Source organism: Pinus tabuliformis, chromosome 7 (assembly GCF_031772625.1).
Source record: "Pinus tabuliformis cultivar Carrire ecotype Pingquan chromosome 7, CPIR1, whole genome shotgun sequence".
NCBI lineage: Eukaryota > Viridiplantae > Streptophyta > Pinopsida > Pinales > Pinaceae > Pinus > Pinus tabuliformis.
In genome coordinates this window covers 1,765,988,977-1,766,009,156 of record NC_142293.1, presented here as the reverse complement: position 1 = coordinate 1,766,009,156, position 20,180 = coordinate 1,765,988,977, and the positions used below count along the sequence as shown (strand labels likewise).

Genomic DNA, 20,180 nt, shown 5'->3' with positions numbered 1-20,180 from the left:
TTCAAAACAGATGTAGAGAGGCGGAGTTATGGGATTAGAAAAAGATTAAAGTGCTTTTTGGACTCCTAGTTTGTCCAATGATGTTATATGGGTGTAAATTGTGGGCTAGCAACACCCCTATCTCAAAATGGAAACAAATTGAGAAAATACAAAAACACTTGATCATGAGCAAATTCAAAATAAAAAGTTCAGTACCTTATGAGATAATGTTGAGTGAAACAGGAGCAACTCCCGTCGAAGCAATTGATATGGTGTGGCTCATAAGATATCTAAAAAGAATTGAGCAAATGAGAGTAGGTAGAGCAAATGAGAGTAGGTAGATGGCCTAATGTTATCTTCAATAAAGGCATGAGTGAAAGAAAGAAAACATGGAATGAAACAAAACTACACATGGATGCAAAAATGGAATATCTACCTCAATGCCTGTCCCACAAATAGCAAAGAGGTAAAGGATTTTGTTATGGAGAAGTTTCGTAAAAAGGTATGGGGAAAAAAGTTGCTTAGAAAGAAGAAGTACTACATTGAGGAATTCAACCCTATGTGTGATCTACAACAAAAAGAGTTCATTGGAGCTAGCATTTTGTGGAGGGAAAGGTTCTTATTGCTCAATTAAGGACCAACTCACATAAACTTCGGTGTGAAACTGGATGGTGGAAAAGGCCTAAAGAAGCTTGGAAAGAACAGTTGTGTACATTTTTCACGTCTGGGCAGTGGAATCGGAAAAACATTTCATTTTGGAATGTGATCTGGATTTAAACAAGAATACAACAAATTATAGGGATAACCATGAATACAGAGATGCAGCAGAAATAATACTTCATTTCATTAATGTAAAATACTAAATTATGCTTACAAACAGAAATGGAAATAAACTAGCTCGGGCGATGGTAGCTTATCTTTGAGAAGAGATGTGGCAGCTACATGCCTCTAAACTGTGTTACAATGAGGCTCGAAGGCCTATTTATTGTTGAGAAACAATGGAAAACCCTAAACATCCAAAAACTTAACCCTAGGAGATGAAATGCCAAACTATGGGCCCCGTTTGGGTAAATTGGTACATCAACTTCCCGGGGTCGTAACTTTGGCATACGATTTCCGTTTGACGCGCACAATATCTTGTTAGAAAGATCTATCCAAGGACTACAACTTTTGAGTGACCCATATTGGTTTCAGTTTTCCCAAAAAAAAACGTCGTTTAGGGTATCAAAATGGCTCCGGAAGTTCAGGACCCGAAAAACTGCCAAAATTGTAAATTGTGCTACAATTAAGGAAACTGAAAAATTGAAAGAGACAGTTGTGGGGGTCCAAGTGGGATAGGTGGGTGGCCATCAAAATCCACCTAGATCATTCCTCCCCCCTTAGGAAGCAATGGTCCCCTTTGTGTTGAGTGCCTCCATGAGATGGGGAAATTTCTGCTGAACTTGGTCCCTAGTGAGCTGTTCTGCAATCTCTGATGTGTCCAGTAATGGTGGGAAGCATGTTTCCCACAGCCTTGGTAATGGTGTAAGGACCATATCGGAGTGGTCTGAGTTTCCGATGGGCTCTTGTAAGGCATTCTTTCTGCAAATGTAACCAGACTTTGTCGCCCACCTGAAACTTGTGTGGCACCCGATGTTGATCATGTCGCTGCTTGTACTTGGAATTTTCCACAATGGAGCGACGATATATCGACCTGTTGGGTAGAGGTGCTCTGGGAGTCAAATCAAATGAATGCTTGACCTGACAGTGCAATGGTACCCCTGTGGGTGAGGAGAAGATGTCCCTGTATTCTTTCATGACCGTATCCACCTGCTTCTGCTGCGTAGAGGAACCCTTCCTGAGGGCCATGGATGTGGCTACGATCTTCTCCTTACTTTGACATCAAACCAGAAAGAAAATAAGTTTCCTAGTTTGGGAGATGATCTTACTGCCTTTCTTAGTAGAGATCAAAGAAGTGGCGGTAGGTGAGGCTACCTCCAGTATCCTCATGTATAATGTATTACACAAAGAAATAATAACAACGCGAGGCCTTGACTCATGCATAGGATGTCGCTTCCACAAGTATGGTTGGCGTAATAATACATCACAAATATCAAGAGGTACAACATCACACAATACCTCATCTGTGAAGGGCTTGATGCTGTAGGGGAGGCGTCATTTTTGGCGGACTTGAAGATCTTGTCCTTGGTGAAGCCACCCAATGATGTATGGTTGCGGGTGTGGTATGGTCGATAGTCCCAACCGCTTCATGACCCCTGCTGAAATGAGGTTCTTTTGGCTGCCACTGTCGACAATGAATTGCAGCGGCGAACCCTTCACCCACATTTGTGAGTGGAAAAAACGCTCTCCTCCTCTGGATCGTCAGGTTCATTCTTCTGGATCTTGGCGGTGGCAACAGTGGCACTGGGGTCCACATCAATGATCTGCTTCGCTTTGTCATTCCTCCTTGTCAGGTTCTGACTCAGGGTCGAAACATGCATATGATTCTGAAGCCTTCAGCTTGACCACTAGCGACTGCTTGGTCTGACACTCACTTGTGTTGTGAGTGGGGCTCTTATGGAACTCACACCACTTTCCTGTGTCCTTTGACTTCTTGTACTTTTCTTGTGGCTTCGACGGGTTGTCTTGGATCACACCGTCTTGGCTTTGTCCCTATTTCTGTGGTTTTGGGAAGACTTTCCCTTGCTTCGAATTCGAAGATCCAAAGTCTCGCTTCTTTTGTTTAAACTTCTGCTCAATCTTGACAGTGTATTAGTACGCCATGCCAAGTGAGGAGATGTCCAAGAACTCCATCTCATCCTAGATGTACCTGTGTAGGCATCTGCGGTACTTGAGTACCAAATGTTTCTCAGAATTCTTGATACCCAACTTTGTGCGAAAAGTATTAAAAATATTGGTAAACTTTGGCATGTCCTGGGCCCTTCCTTGCCGCAACGTGGTCCACTTTATGTATTTATCCTCATAGCCTCTGATAGGATAGTACTACTCTTTGATGGCATATTAGAACGAATTTCAAGTGGGAGCGGCTAAAACAGTGAGTTTGTACTTTCATCCTTCTGCTCGCAGTAGGTTTCCCACCAGTCCTTGATGTGGGGGGCTGCTTTGAGAAGAGCGAAAGTAATCTTTTCCCAGTTGGAAAAATCATGAACAGAAAAATAACCTTCTAGCAGATTTAACCATTTATCTATGGCATCTACATCTATCTGACCCTAGAATATGGGGATTTCAAAGTTAACTTGTACCTTAAAGGGTGTGGCATTCCCAGAGTAGCTGTTGGATGCAGATGCGTCGCCCCTGGGTAGCCGCTGAAGGATCTAGGAAAAATTGTCCATCATCGCGTTCCTTTGTCGCTCGAGGGCTTCTTCAAGCAAGATTTTGATAGGATCTCCTGCCCCCTCGTCTTTCTTTTCATCTGCCATGGAAGGTCGTCGAGATTTACGGGGCTGGTCTTGCAAAGGTTCGATCAGTTCAAGCCCTAACTCCTTATATCTCGACCTCGTTGGGGACATGCAAAGAAAAACAGAGAAAGAGCAGACCGCTCTGATACCACTAATCTAGATTTAAACAGGAATGCAACAAATTACAAAGATAACCATAAATACATAGATGCAACATAAATAATACTTCATTTCATTAATGTAAAATACTGGAATATGCTTACAAACAGAAATAGAAATAAACTAGCTCGGGCGATGGTAGCTTATCTCTGAGAAAAGATGTGGTGGCTACATGCCTCTGAACTGTGTTACAATGAGGCTTGAAAACCTATTTATTGTTAAGAAACAATGGAAAACCCTAAACATCCAAAAACCTGACCCTAGGAGATGAAACCCCAAACTATGGGCCCCATTTGGGTAAATTGGTACATCAACTTCCCGAGGTCGTAACTTTGGCATACGATCTCTGTTTGACACACATAATACCTCGTTAAAAAGATCTATCCGAGGACCACAACTTTTGAGTGACCACCCAATTTTCCCAAAAAACGTCGTTTAGAGCCTCAAAATAGCTCCGGAATTTCAGGACCCAAAAAACTGCCAAAAATAATAAATTGTGCTATAATTAAGGAAATTAAAAAACTGAAAGAGATAGTTGTGGGGGTCCAAGTGGGATAGGTGGGTGGCCACCAACATCCACCTAGATCAAAATGTGATGCATTCAAAGACATCAGAGAAAGTTATGAAAACATGTTAGCATCAATTTCTTGGCATTGTCTTTTCAGCAAGGGGATTGTTGGAAGGTTGAGTTAGCTTATCATCAATTTGAATCGAAAAAAGATTGAATTGCAAAAAACGAAAAATAAGAAACTAATAGTCTCATAGACTATTTTTAGTCTCGTAAACCTTAAATTATCATTTCATTTAATTTAAAATCTTACGAATTAATCAACTTAAACTCAAGTTCTTAAAAATATCTATTAAAAACCATTTTATCTATTAATTAAACAATAATTCCTAAACTCGTTATCTAAATAATTTATAAAACTAACCATAATTCCTAAAGTCATTAATTACAAACTGATATATCTAAATAATTCATAAAACTCATCGTGGAGTAATGTGCCCGTCAAATATAATTACATATTCGTGATGATTATCAACCTTTTTCATTCAAATCACGAAAACTGGTAAAGCGTAAAAGAGAGGAAGGTAGTTAAAACCGTCCAATTTGATTTATAGTTAAATATTCGTCGTGATTACCAAACTTCTTCATTTACACAATAAAAAACAATAAAAACCGGTAAGAAAATGTTGTTAAAACAGTCAAATTTGTTTGATCAATGGTTTGGTTTTGTTTGTTGAGATTTTTTGTTAATTAAATTTAGAAAAAATCTCAGTGACAACAATAGGATTTGTTGCTAAATTAGTTTTATTTATTTTCGAGGAGGAGTTATTGCATCTTATATTTATTCATAACGAGGAGTTATTGCATCCTATATTTGTTGTGAGAGAATTTATAATTCAGTTTTCTACTCCAGCGATAAAAATGTAAATATTTAGAAACCGTAGCCAAGATTAGTTAGATAAACCACTTTAAAATCTTTGTGTTTTTTATATTTGTTTGCGCTAAACATGCTTATTTAGTTTCCGCTGTGAGTCGTTTGCTCCTAAATCGTTTTGAAAAATTCCAACCCGGAGGGAAGTAGACATTGGACAACTGGTAAGATACTAGGCTTTACCTTCAAATTTGATCGACTGTTACATTTTGTAATTCCGACCCTGAGGGCAAGTAGACGACAGGAAGGTGGGCTAGAGTATAAAACGGCTAATCTTTAGGCGATGGAGCCAAGGGGTGACCACTGCTTTGCTCAACAGCTTGTGCTCGGTAAAGAGTAAGGGTACGAATTATTATGGGAACCACTCCAGGGAACGACACCAGGCAAGGAACCAATCAAAATGCCGAGTCCATGAGGAGGCGACTCGTCGATCACGTATCGAAGATTCAATGACACGTTTTCTATCACAACAAAGAACTCAGAAAACCAGAGGGAGACCCCAGGAAGCAAGAAAGCTCCAGTAAAAGCGCGCTTCTCAAGAATCCAGGGAACTTAGAAAACCAGAGGAACTTAGAAAACCCAGGGAGAAAACCTAGTTATCAGGGGAACTTTAGTAAGCTGAGAGAAAACCGATAAGAAGAGAACTGGTTTTTGAAGTAGGGTTTTTGTGTCCAGCGTAAAATTCTGTAAAGTCCAATGGCTTAATCATGGGGAGATAAAAAGGTCTTCGGCATTACAGGAAACAACTCATTCTTCGATAGTTGGCAAAACGAAGAAGACCCTGTAACAATTTCAGGAACAATGGAATAATGTGTTTGTTGGGGGCATTGAATCGAAATGTAACTAAGAGAGTTGCTAAATTGGTCGAGTTTCCCTAACTAAAGTATAGGGAGATGAGAAATGCCGAGTTAAAGTATCTCTCGACGGGTAAATTCTTTTTGATCCCTTTGGGGTTAGACTCTATTAATAAACCAATAAGATGTAATCTATTCCATAGATCTGCCTGGCAATAAGATGTAATCTATTCCATAGATCTGCCTGGCAATAAGATGTAATCTATTCCATAGATCTGCCTGGATATTTCTTTTGAAAAAAGAAAAAAAATTAAGTAATTCTGAGAGTCCTACGTGAAAAAAACTGCAGCGAAAAAGGTCTGGTCGTTGTTGAGATTAACTAACAAGTTTGTAGAGAAAGAAAAGAAAATAACGATTACCCAGGAAAGATTTTAAATGCATTTTATATTCGGTAATTTGTTTGTTTAGCAATTTAAATTTCTACCCACAGCAATATACAACAAGTGCATAAGCACAATAGTTTAATTATTAATAACGAATCCGTGGTTTAGACACTTTGGGCAATTTTGACTTGCCCACTTGAATTCGGATCAGTTTTAAGACACAAATCTCTAAATGGGCAAGTGGTTGGTCCTTCAGAATGGGGTGGATGTTGTTTTGTAAGCCACAAGCCGGAAACAGTTAAGCATATGATATGCAATTGCAAGGTCTTTTAGGACCAGACTACATTCTCTTTATATCTCATCACCATTAAAAGGATTGTGTTTCGATACAAGCGGATGTTTGGTAGGCTGGCATAGAGTATCTGAAATGAAATTAAGACTAAATGTCATATCCCTTTTATGAAAATGTCACTGTTATGCAACTTTTCAAGAAGATGCCATCATGCTAGGTTGAACAGTGGACATCCTGCGTGGACATCCTGGACATCCTGCATTAGAAGGCATTTGCTAACCAATATAAGTGCCCTGCCAAGTTTGAAACTCGGTTTATCTGTCTAGCGTGAAACTCGGTTTACCTGTCTAGCGTGGCTTGTGAGCGGTTGTGTTAGGAGTAGAGGGGCAATCCTATTTTCCCGACTAGGAAAAGAAAGAGAAACAAAAACGAACTACTTTTCAAGATGCAACAACAACAATCCGCACAACAACAATCCGCAAGAGAACACTTTTCTATGGAACCTTCAAGAGAACATATGATTCAATTCAATACAAAAAAGTCTATTTATAACTCAATGCGATGTTAAGATCAGATTTGGCTAGTTATATTCTAGCCAAAATGTCATTTTTCCAAAAGATACAGGCACTCAACCAGTTGAAGCCAAGGCGGATATACTAATTCTCCTTGATTATGAAAGTTGGGGGTTCTGGTGTGACCCCTCTGCGACTTGTATATGTCACTCTTGATATATAAGTATGCTTTATAATGTATTATGTGATGCATTTTCAATATATATGGCTACAACACATCCTATGCACATAAATATATGGCTACAACAAATCCCCATTCATATAAGAGAGAAGACTGGCTTAGATGATGAACTTGATATTCATAGTTCATCAACAATGCAAGGATCTGTCCTTCCTTTCAAAATCTAAGATCTACTAATAAGATTCTCATAGATTATCCTTCCACAAACTATGGATTGTAGATAATAATCCTCAGCAATAGATGTTTAGCAGTTACTGTAAGTACATCTATACCAACGAAAGGACCCATTTAACTGCTTTGTGTACCCAAGTGAGCCAGAAAATTTACTACTTTACTACTTAGAGCCTTGACTACTCAAATCTATGCCAATTTCAATAACGTGGCATCTTTTGTTTTGCAAAACTAACGATGAGAGCATCTATTTCATGAAGTCACCTCTGTATCATCTCCAACCAATCCAGGCTACGACTCAGATAATTTAATAGGATTTTATTTAGCGAACAAAGGCATGGGAGTTGAACTTGTTTCGTACATGAAATTACTGTTACAGCATACAAACAGACAAAAGTGTTTTCTATTCTGCCACATAAACTGGTTGAAAGTTAGTTCATTTAACCAAGTTAGCTTGTTCTAAATTCTAAGTTGAACTAACACGGTAGTCCATGACAGGAAATTGCCATTAACTTTCAACTTTGTCTTCTCTAGCAGTTATATGTGACCTCTTGCTGATTATCTTATATAAAGAAGGTACATTCCTTCCTTGTAGTCGGTCCTTATTATCTTGCATGTACCTCGTACCTTAAGTAGATATTTGAACTCCCAGCTTCCCTATCAGAAGCAATTCTAACTTCCAATAGATTGATTGGCTTATCACTTGAGTTTCATGCACTGTGGTTTTGTGAATCCACAGAAACTAGATCAAGTTTAGGTGCACTTTTTTCTGCAAAAACAATGGCAACTTCCAGTTCTAATAAGGTGAGTGAACCACAGGCGGTATAAGATCATCATCAACCTGCAAGTGAAATCAAACAGGAAACCATGATCATTCAAATGGGTTTGAAATGTGGATAATAGATTTCACAGAAACATACAAACCCATTCCTAAGAAAATAAATGAGAGTATACTTAGGACCTGGCCAACTGCCCACAAAAAGAAATAACAAGTGAAATTGATGCAAAGGAAGGTTCAAGCAAGAGTACGAATCAAAGAAGATTTACAAAAATTAGCGTATTGACAAAATCATAAAATTCATACAATAACAGACTTTCAAATTATAGAGTACGTACACCAGCTTTAGGAGCATTTTGTTGGATGATTATTGTTTCTAAAGCACTACCTTAACCAAAATTGGTTTCTCATGGACTACTACAACTAGCTGTCTTAGTCCAGTTTGGTATGGAACTGCACAATTTTTGACCAGCTGAGATTTAACTCTGCCTCCTTGCAGTTTGCATCAAGAACCGAAAAATATTAGGGTTGCAAGGGTACAGATCCTTTTCAAATCATGCAAGGTACTAAGAGAAATAAACAACCAAAAACATTCGTACTCCTAAGAAATGACTCCGTATCAAGCTAAGTGATTCTAGAAAGTTATTCCAATGCTAAGAGTACCCTGGGGATTACATACACTATCTTAGATTTCCATATATTTCCTCAATGATGAAATAAAATAGGTGGAAGAATCAGAAATGTTGGAAATGTTTGAGGAGCTTAAAGAACATACCATCTCTTGCGATATTTCTTCATTTTCGAATTTTAGAGGCCATCCTGAATCCTCAACAATATTCCATATCTTTATAAAAGCAGCCTTATAGGCATGATCAAGCTCATCTTTTTCAGCGGGAACCTGAAGTCTCAACAAAATAATATCAAATTTAGCATGGCTTATCATTAACTGTTCCTTAAGCTCAATTGATATCGCATAGGAAAAACAAGGGCTTTTGGTCAGTTGAGAAAACATTTTCACAAGAAACCTGGTCCGGGAAGTGTCAAAAGTAAGACCAAAAGCAAGTAAATTTTACAATAAAACATGACCTGGGTCTTGTACACATAATCCAGGGAAAGGGAAATCTTTCAACCATTTTGGCATTTAAAATTATCTCACCATATGATCAAGCATCCCACCAATTATCAGCATAAATCTTGCAGCATCAGTCTTTCCTTCCTGAACCAAAGATCTTTCCAGATAACGAACTTTATCCTTCAATTCATTTACTGCCTTCTCATTGGGCATAACCATTGCCTTCACAGCTTCATTTGAGATCTGAATTGCAACAGGAACAAGCCAAAATGCAGCCCGCACTCAAAAACTGAATACTTAAGAAACAGTAAAAACATCATTCAAGAATAGTACAGTACAAGCATTTCACGCTGTTGTCTTTTCATACAAACACTATAAGTAGCATGCGAATATGAACTTCCAGAAAGATGACATTCAAGGCAGGAATAGGAAAAATTGTATTTCAAGTGGATCCCCCTCAACCCTCTTCTTTGGGGCATTTTAGTATAAATACAACTCACAGTACTGGGTTGTTGTACAGTCTATTATCTGTTGAATTTCGGTTTTGACAAATTTCAATTGCTCCTCAAACCGTTGTTTTTATAATACAAAAATTTTAAGAGAACCAGAGACAAATTTCTAGTGCAAACAACTATAAGTTGCTGACTTTTGTTGTTTCTTAGTACAATTGAGAAGAAATTTTCATACATATTTCTGCTTATTGATTTGTTGCTGTTGTGAAGATTTGAGAATCCCACCCGAATCAACTGCTGCAGCAACTGATTAAACTTCTCCTATCTGTTAATTACTGAAACAAATTATCTACTGCGTCTTACAGCAAATATCAAAGCTAATACAACTGCAGCCTTTAATTAATTAATTTGCCGAAAACAAGAACAGAACAATAGAGAAAAATCCACACAAGTGACACAGTATTTTTGCGACAAATGTCCCCAGAAAAACCCAATACGGGAAAACCGGTGCAGCAGCTCTGAGGATTTTATATTATTATGTAGTAGTTTCTGAACACAACTTTGGATGCCCTTCCGACAATCTAGTTACAGAGAAAATAAAATGGCAGAAAAACTTAATGAGATTACATCATTCTACTCGGCAATTCCCCACTGTTCCGGCAGCTGAACCAACTGTCCTCGGCTATCTTTGCCCTGGCCCTGCGTAGGCCCTGCGTTAGCTTGAAAAGGCTCTGCATCAGCTCAACTGGGAAACGTCTTGCCTTCTGGAGCAGTTTCCAGCCCTCCCGGCTCAGAAATGTCAGCTCCTCTGCAAAACTCGGACTTCTGCTCTGGATGACTGCGTTGTCTCTGCGTGAGCCCTTCTGGCTCAGTGTCAAGCTCTGTGTGGGCCCTTCTGGCCCAACGTCAACCCTTCTGGTGTCTCTCTGCCTCTCTCTGCTGCGTATCCTGGGTCCTAGAGAAGATACTCCAACCCAACTATCCCTGCCCCTCACTGCAACAGCTCACTATCGAAATTCTCTCGACAGCTCCTCTACTCTGCTTCAGAAAATCGATTATCTAAACTCACTCTGTGTGTGTTTCCAAGTGACCCTCAAGCTTCCTTAAATAATCTCCTCGTTGACATTCAACAACCCAGATTAGAAGCTAATCAATGGCTAAGATCATTTTTGCTTGATCCTCGTCTTCTTCTAGAAGTTACACCCACAATTTATATTAATACCCTTTAATTATTTTATTTTCTTAAGTTTAGACTTAGGGTCCCTTTGAAAATAATTAATTATTTTAATAAAATTGTTTATGGGTGGAATTTCCCAAAACGTTTTCTGAGTTCTTTCGAATACATGTGCCCAAGCCTCCCTGCAAAATTTGAGACTTAGAGCACATCCAATGCTACCAAAAATCAACACTCCCTCTTAGCGAGGAATGTGCTCTAACAATGCAACTTGTTGAAGCATGACTTTGTTATGTAACATCTCCCTCTGCGTTGCTAATGTCTGACATGTTGTCCACCAACTACTGTGCAAATGTTGCATCTGTACTTTTGTTGACCCTTCCACTATCAAAACTGCATCCGTATTGTAACTCCCTTTGAAATTCTGCATCCGTGCTATTGCTGGAACTGTCACTGCCAACAGCCACTGCATTGCAAAATGTTGCTGCTACTCCATCAACAACGGAAAAACATCCCAAATTACTGAACTAATTGTGTTCAGTATGATACCATATGAATGTTGGAACCACACTGCTGCTAGTCTTCGTGCTGACCCTCTGAATCTATTGTGTTGCTACTGACCTTTGCTCTGTTCCATCTGCACTGCTGCCAACTCTACTCTATGTTGTTCAATCTCTGGTGCTCCTAGCCACTGCAATTGTCTCTCCGACACTCCTCGGCACCATCTGACACTAGTCCATCTTACTACTTCTGATCTAGGCTCCCGTAGCAAGGTAATGATCCTAGAGGTGGGCTCCTCAAGGATCCTGCCCATCTGTAGCTCTTTCGAACTACAACTCCAAATCAGCGCACTTCCCTCCTGGAGGTATCTCGATTGTCATGGCAAACTCCTCTTCCTCGATCTTCGCGGGCGCAGCCTTTGGATCGTGCTTCTCATCTTTGTCCTTCTTTCTGAGAGGACATTGAATTGTGTAGTGACCCATCTCACCACACCTAAAGCACTTTATCTTCGAGACCTCCTTCTTATGTCTTTGCTACTCCTACTGCCCCTTCGATGCGAGGGCTGCATTATCCTCCTCCTCCTTGGGCTTCGACCCATTGTTGCTACTTCCGTCAAGCTTGCACTTGACCAAGTCTCTACTCATCTTTTCCTGCTTAAGAGCTACCCACATACTATCTCAGTCTGGCAAAGCTTCCCTGCCTAGGATGCTCTGGACAAGGACTTGCCACTCTTCTGAGACTGAGTTTAGGGCCAGTTTCGACTCTCACCATCTCGGAACCTTGAGGTGTAGACCCCACCGCAGATAACTCATCACGGGTCTCCTGAAGCTTCATGAGGAATGGATCCACATGCTCCCCTTCTGCATCTGAGCAGATCTCAGCTTCTGATCCAAGTACATCTTCTGCTACTCGGAAGATCCCTAATACAATGTAGACAATGCATCCCACATCTCCTTAGAAGTCCCTCTACTAGCGATGTAACAGACCACATGATCCTTCACTTCGTCGAGGATCATTCTTTTCACCTTCGCCATCTCAGCTTGGTACTTCTTCAACGGATCTGCATCTGCGGGCACAACCACCACGATGTCGACATATGTCTTGAGAGCATGCTCATCTAGAAGGAATGACATCCTTGCCTTCCAGATGACATAGTTGTATGCTCCATCCAACCTGTCATGATCTCTCAAACCATTGGTTGCCATCTCTGCCACGAAAACTGTCGAACTGCTCCTCTCTGCTTCTTATTGTTGTTGCTTAGTCAATAAGAAAACAAACTTCTTGGCAGGAAGTCTTCTGAGGAAAAAATTCCCTCAACTGTGCTTCTTCCTTCTCTTCTAACATCTTTCTACCCAGCAAAACTGTCTGCAGAAAATACTGCGTCCCACTAGCTTCTCCTCATGTTGAGGCTTCAGCGTTGCTCCCTTTGCCCCGGCTTTCGAACTGGGAGTCCTTCCTCTTTGTCGCCTCACTTAGAGAGAGACTACCTCGAAAATCAACCCTCTGGCTAGGACTGCACAAACCCCTCTGGGGATTCGAACTGCTACCCCCTGCAACTTTTTCAATCTCCCTCTTCTACTCAGCATTTGGTTCTCTAGCACTGTTCTTCTTGCTTCACCTGCAATGCTCTGATACCATGTGAAGATTCGAGAATCTTGCCCGAATCAACTACTGCAGCAACTAATTAAACTTCTCCTATCTGTTAATTACCGAAACAAATTATCTATTGCTTTCTACAGCAAATATCGAAGCTAATACAACTGCAGCCTTCACTTTAATTAATTAGATTGCCTAAAACAAGAACAAAACAATGGAGAAAAATCCACACAAGTGACAGTATTTTTTGGACAAACGTCCCCGGAAAAACCCAATGCGGGAAAACCGGTGCAACAACTCTGAGGGTTTTATATTATTATGCAGTAGTTTCTGAATACAACTTTGGCTGCCCTTCCATCAATCCAGTTACAGAGAAAATAAACTGGCAGAAAAACTTAGTGAGATTACCTCACTCTACCCGGCAATTCTAGGTTGTTCCGACAACTGAACCAACTATCCTCGGCTATCTCTACGTTGGCCCTGCGTAGGCCCTGCGTCAGCCTAAAAAGGCTCTGCGTCAACTCAACTAGGAAATGCCTTGCCTTCTGGAGCAATGTCCAACCCACCCGGCTCAGAAATGTCATCTCCTCTACAAAACTCGGACTTCTGCTCTGGATGATTGTGCTGTCTCTGCGTGAGCCCTTTTGACTCAGCGTCAAGCTCTGTGTGGGCCCTTCTGGCGCAGCGTCAACCCTTATGGTGTCTCTCTGCCTCTCTGTGCTGCGTATCCTGGATCCTGGAGAGGATACTCCAACCGAACTATCCCTGCCCCTCACTGCAACACCTCACTATTGAAATTCTCCCGGCAACTCCTCTGCTCTGCTTCAAAAAATTGATTCTCTGAACTTACTTTGTGTGTGTTTCCAAGTCACCCTCAAGCTCCCTTAAATAATCTCCTCGTTGACAGTGAACAGCCCAGATTAAAAGCTAATCAATAGCTAAGATCATTTATGCTTGATCCTCGTCTTCTTCTAGAAGTTACACCCACAGTTTATATTAATATCCTTTAATTATTTTATTTTCCTAAGTTTAGACTTAGGGTCCCTTTAAAAATAATTAATTATTTTAATAAAACTGTTTTTGGGTGGAATCTGCCAAAACGATTTTTGGGTTCTTTAGAATACATGTGTCCAAGCCTCCCTGCAAAATTTGAGACTTAGATCACATCCGATGCTACTAGAAATCAACAGTTGTATGATACTCCAAAGGCAATAAAAGATCCTTGGAATAATGCCAGGCATTGCACTGTAGTTTTGTGTGTTTTTTTACAATAAGACGATTTATCCATATATAAATATTATTTTCTTCCTATTGCCATAAACTAAATTATTATTATTATTATTATTATTTATTTCATAGGAAATATACTAGTGTTTTCATTTTGAATTAAGTATTAGGATGTCATATCCACATGCAATTGTAGGCGTCTATCTCCGCATGTTGCTTCTAGTTGTGACATGTGTTAGGCATGCTTTTATAAAGTTTATATCCTTTGTTGAAACACATAGGTCCTATAAACTAACCCTCGACTTGATAGGGGATAAAATCACATTGAATCAGGGCAGTGTGTTCATTGTGGGACTGATGAGTCATGTCAAACTGGTTTTAAAGTAAAATTAGTGAGCACCTACTATAAGGCTTGATCATTATGTGTGCATTGTACTGAATCACTGATTAGGTATAGCCTACAGTGGTTGTTGTAGGAGACCACTGGTAACTATTCTAGTACCCACTATGTGTCAATGAGGACATGCAGGTAGCAGCTTCGCACTCATAGGTTCTCGTGTAGAGTATAGCCTTATGGGTTTCCCTGGAATCTTATGCTGAATAGACTTGTTGTCGCCCGAAGTATACACCAAGGGCCACAATGCTCAGGGCAGGGGTTGTCATTCTCATCCCTGCCCACTCCGTTCTGACTATCTCCTAGGCAACTAAGGGGGGTAGTCCCTAAAAGGTGAAAGGGTGGATGATGAAAGGAAACTTGTTGGGAACCAACAAGTTCTAGGAGATGCACCTAGAATTATCTTAATAGCTTGACTTAAATTAGATGCAAGTGTGATTATTAAATGAGCACAATGAATCTTAACAGAATGAAGCAGTGCTTAGGCTATTCAATTAGATTATACTATTTAGATTTAAAGTTATGAGACCAATTCCTTTAATAACAATGCTCAAGACAAAATATACTTGCACATTGGATGAACTTATCAAGTTACAAGATATAAGTGCTGCTAAGGACAGTTAGCTTGATAATTAGAATCATGAGCAAGAAAAGGGAAATGGCAACAATTTCAACCACAAACAGTCTATAAATAAGTAATATGATCAACACAACATAAGCTGCAATTAATGGAATTAAGCTAACAGTTCTGATTATCAATTGATGCAACGCAAAGGAAAGTTAAGATGAAGATGCAAAAAAATGAGACCCAATTACAGCTCCATGCTCCAAATGCTTCAAAACCAATTATCCAACTTGCAATGCAAATATTGCCCACAACAACTCATAAAACAGCTCGAGATTGTGTCAATGAAGCGATATTAGTAATATGATTGTTTTGAAACTCTTTGAGATCATACAAGATAAGAATGTGTTAGTTCAATCTGACAATAGCCTAACAATAAGCTCACTGTAATGATAGCTATCTTCTTAATCTTAAATCTGCAACTTATGCTCTTGTGATAATTCAGCGAGGCATAAGAAAAATTATAACAGCAACGAGTTAATAAATTTAACAAACAAACCCATAATTCTCCTCCTTATCTTACTTCTGATGACAGTGAGAAAATAGAGATAAGATGCCAAAAATAAGTGCTTTTATGATGCCACTGCTATTTAAATCAGATTGTAGTGCTGCAACCCAAAGAGAATGTGACAGTCATGAAACAAGCATATGTCAAACCGACCTTCAATGAATAATTGGGACAGCAGTAAGTAATTTCGTTGCTAAATATGCCAAACAGCTAATTCTTCTTTGACTTAAATGAGAACACTTAATAAAAGAAGCAAACAGCAAGAGGATGAATTTCTATGTCACTGCTTATCTCAGATCTTATTGTGCATTTGGAACAGAGGAGGCAGTCAAACAGTTCCGAATTGATTAGTCTTTCAAATGTACTCAAATTAATGATGCAATTCAGTATTATGATCAGACTTTAGAAAACATGAGATAGTTTTTTCATATTTGTAGCTTTATGTCAGAGATGCCTTGCCAATATTTTGAATTAATGTCACTGTTTTAGATGTTATTATCTTGAATGATTAGACAGTGAATAAATAAGGGTTTAGAAGCGAAACCTGAGGCCTTAGGCCTAGAAGGTGTTTGCCCAAGTTTCCCAGTGACGTGTCACCTAAAACATGAGTCCTTACCCAAACTTCTCTGCAAAAGCTGAAGATGTATTAACTCACAAAGTTGATTTATCTCCTACAGTGATGAGACCAAGCCAATGATAGTCCGAACAGCAGAAAGAAGAGGCCCAAATAGGCCTGCGTTGAACTGTGGAGGGCTTCCCAAGGCCCGTGTCAAGGCTTTGAAGGCAAAGAAAGGCTGCGTTAAGGTCTAGGAAGCTGCTAGAGGCAGCAGGGAAGAGAGCTAGGGCAGCAGACAGGGATAGGAGGTGCAGAGAGGAAGGGTGGGTGCCGAGAGCAAAAAAGGAGGCAGTGGCAGGAAATTTTAGGGCTGCATTGGGGCAGCATGGGAAGAGGAGACGGGAACAATGGCTAAGGAGAAGGGAAGGAAGCGGAGGAGAAGGGAAGGCAGCGTGGAGGCTTAAGGGAGGCTGCCGCAAGGAAATAAGGCAGCAGGAGGGTGCCGCAGGGCTAAAAGAGAGCTGCGTTAAGGAAGTGAAGGGAGAAGGGATTGCGTGAGGGAAAGCAGGGAGCAGCAGATGAGGAAAGGAGAAAGAAAAGGGGAGTGGAGGCCTGGGCAGTGAGGGAGGAAGGTTTCAGGACTGCCGAGGAGAAGAAAAGGCTGCTACAGGCAGCGGAAAAGAGGAGAAGGCAGTGGCAAGAGGGTTTGGAGGGCCTGCGTTAGGCATTTAAGGCCTATAAAAAATTTCCCAACCTCAGAAAAATATATCAACTTCAGATCTTCTTCATTCACCAAATAATCTTGAATTTGTAGCCCTGCAAACAAAGATTTGAGACTAGATCTTGCTCTTCAGGGCCTAGATCTAGCTCAAATTTCAGAAATCTCCTTGAATAATCTCAGATCTACACTTGCACAAGTAAAAAATGAAATACCCAAGACCCAATATATACAAAAATAAAACTAAAACCCAAATCCAAACGTTAGAAATTAAAAATTATTTTACAAAGACTTCAGATCTATACAAATAAAATACAAATCTACTAGATCTGAGGACTATGAGTCTGATTCCACTCCTAGATCTGTAGAATCAAGCTCTTCCTAGCCAGATCTATCAATTAAACTCAGTATATAAAAGACAAATAATTTTAAATGAGGCACTGGCCAAGAAACCCTGCAAGAGAAACTTTGTTAGATAAATCTTGGGATTTCAATCAGGAAGGCTCTTCAGATCTTATGCCTTGGAGTTGGTTGGTCCAACCGAGGACTTCCCCTCACACCCAATGTTTTAAAAACTGACCGGTTTGAAGCGGTAACCGGTCAAACCGGCCAGTTAGCAAGCCCACCGGGTCAAACCAGCGTAAAAACCCGGTTTGACCCATCATTTTGCCTTTTTTTTGCCCTAACCGGCCGGTTTGTGGTCAAACTGGCTGGTTCCGTCCTAAACCGGCCGATTAGCTGCCACGGCGGCGGAGGGCCAACGCAGCGATTTTTCCAAGGTGCTTAGGGTGTTTTGGAGGGAAAGTAAGGGTCCTTTCCCTCCAAAAACACCCTCTCCAAGCCTTTAAAAGGCCCTTCTCCCTCTCATTTGTCTCACACATCTCATTTGGAGTATTTCTAAGTTTGCTTGGGAGCTTGGAGAGTGTTGAGTTTTTGTTGGAGTAGTCATCTTGGAGGCTTGGAGTTGGAGCTATTTTGGAAATAGTTTGGAGTTGTCAGTGGAGTTGGCATCTTCAAGAGGAGGCTAAGGAAACTAGTTTGCATTTCCAAGTAAGGATTTTCACTTGAAAATTCCTCATTTGACTGTTGTCCATGTATTAATTTTTTTTGTGTTATAAACTTCTAACTTCTATCATCTATGCTATCAGATCTCTAGTTCTATCACTATGCTATCAAATTTGTAGGCTACATGTGCATTTGTTTTCCTAAATTTAGCTTTGGTTTTCCGTGTTTCTTAGCTGCAATTTTTTTTTTAAATGGCATATTTCTTTGCAAATTGTAATTATTTCAAGCAAACATGGCTCCAAAAGGAAAGGATAGTGCATGGGCTCATTGTGATGTGATTGATGGAAAAATGAGATGCAAATAATGCCATAAATCTATTGGAGGTGGGGGTATTCTTAGATTGAAACAAAACTTGGCTGGGGTAAGAGGCCAAGTAAAGCCATGTGATGCACCAAATGCAGTGTTAGGTCCTATTAGGGCAGAATACCTTTCCAAGCTTGAAAAGTTTCATGAGGATAAGGCTAGGGATAAGGCCATCCAAGATGACATTGCAAGGAAGAGGGAATTATTAGAAGCCATGAAAGAGAGTGGGTATGATGATTATGAGATTCAAGACTCCTTTTCTATCCCTTCCACCAATGACCCCTTTCACTATGTTCATCCTTCTTTTGGCCAACTATCAAAAGGAATAAAGAAAACAAACATCCAAAGTTATTTCTCATCCTCTGCCAACATTGCCTCTTCTAATCCCACTTCCTCCCAACCAAATCGTCAACCCACTTTGGATCAACATTGGAAAAACCAATGCAAAGAAACTTCTCATTAATACATTGCTAGATGGTGGTATGATTTAAATATCCCATTTAATGTTGCTTGCTCACCTTATTACCAAGCTATGTGGGACTCTGTTATAGCTGCAGGAAAGGGCTTCAAAGGCCCTAGTATGCATCACTTGAGGGGAGCTCTTTTGCAAAAAGAGATTTCTTCCATTGATGAGTATTTGGCTAGGTATAAAGATTCATGGCTCAAAACAGGTTGTTCCATCATGTCAGATGGATGGAACGATGGAAAGAACCACACTATCATTAATTTCCTTATTTCTTACCCTCAAGGAACCATGTTTTTGAGATCAATTGATGCATTTGATAAGGTGAAGGATGCAACCCTTCTATTTGAGCTTTTGTATGACATTATTCAGGAAGTTGGGGAGCAGAATGTTGTGCAGGTCATCACCAATAATGTCTCAAACTATGTTCTTGCTGGAAAGATGCTTGAGTCCAAATATAGGACCATATTTTGGACTCCATGTGTTGCACATTACATAGACATCATGCTTGAGGACATAGGCAAAGTGGAGTGGGTAAAAAACAATGTAGAGCATGCCAAGTGCATTACAAAATATATTTACAAACACTCATGGGTATTGAACCTAATGAGGAAAAACACTGGGAGAAAAGAGCTTGTTAGGCCTGCAATTACGAGATTTTCAACTCACTTCCTCACGTTTCAATGTCTCAATGGTCAACATAAAACCCTGCAGAAAATGTTTTCTTTTGATGATTGGACTAAATCTCAATGAGCTCGTAGACAAGATGGAAAAGACACCAAAAAGAAAGTGTTTGACAATTATTTTTGGAAAAGGTCTGTAGAGCTTGTGAAAATTACTGAACCCCTTGTTAAAGCGCTAAGGATGGTCGATGGGGAAAAATTGGCCATGGGCTACATTTATGAGGCTATGGATCAGGCAAAGGAGCAGATACAGGCAGCTTACAAGGACAGGTTAGCTAAATATGGCCATATATGGGAAATCATTGATAACAGATGGAACAATCAACTCCATCGTCCTATACATGCAGCTAGGTATTTTTTGAACCCAAAGTATCATTATAAAGCTCAGCTAGGAGATCTGTAGGATGGGGAGGTCAGAGCTAGATTGATTGGTTGCTTGGAGCGCATGGTCCCTAGCCATGCAGACCAGTCAGAAATACATAAACAACTTACTGTTTTCAGTATGGCAACTGGTACTTTGGCAAAAACTTGGCAAAGATGGAAAGAGATGTGGATCAACCAGGTAAACAATTCCAATTTCCAATTTGTTTTTCTTTTCAAGTTAAATTGTTTACAAATTTACAATTCAAATTATCTATAGATACTTGTAATTTGTAAATAAGTAATGAAATGAACTAAGTTACTAATTAATGTCTTT

At 39.9% G+C, this 20,180-nt stretch overlaps 1 protein-coding gene across 2 annotated transcripts in view; it reads right to left on the bottom strand.

The window, feature by feature from the left end:
- Positions 1-7,671: 7,671 nt before the first annotated feature.
- The window catches only part of LOC149255420 (uncharacterized), an 87,357-nt gene continuing 74,848 nt past the window's right edge, over positions 7,672-20,180 (bottom strand). For both annotated transcript variants that reach the window (XM_089457227.1, XM_089457226.1), the window contains exons 2-4: positions 9,303-9,461; positions 8,922-9,044; positions 7,672-8,209 (exon numbers count right to left, since the gene is read on the bottom strand). In XM_089457227.1, the coding sequence (XP_089313353.1) occupies positions 8,165-8,209; positions 8,922-9,044; positions 9,303-9,461 (327 nt within the window). In that variant the 3' untranslated portion in view covers positions 7,672-8,164. The remainder of the gene's footprint in view (positions 8,210-8,921; positions 9,045-9,302; positions 9,462-20,180) is intronic.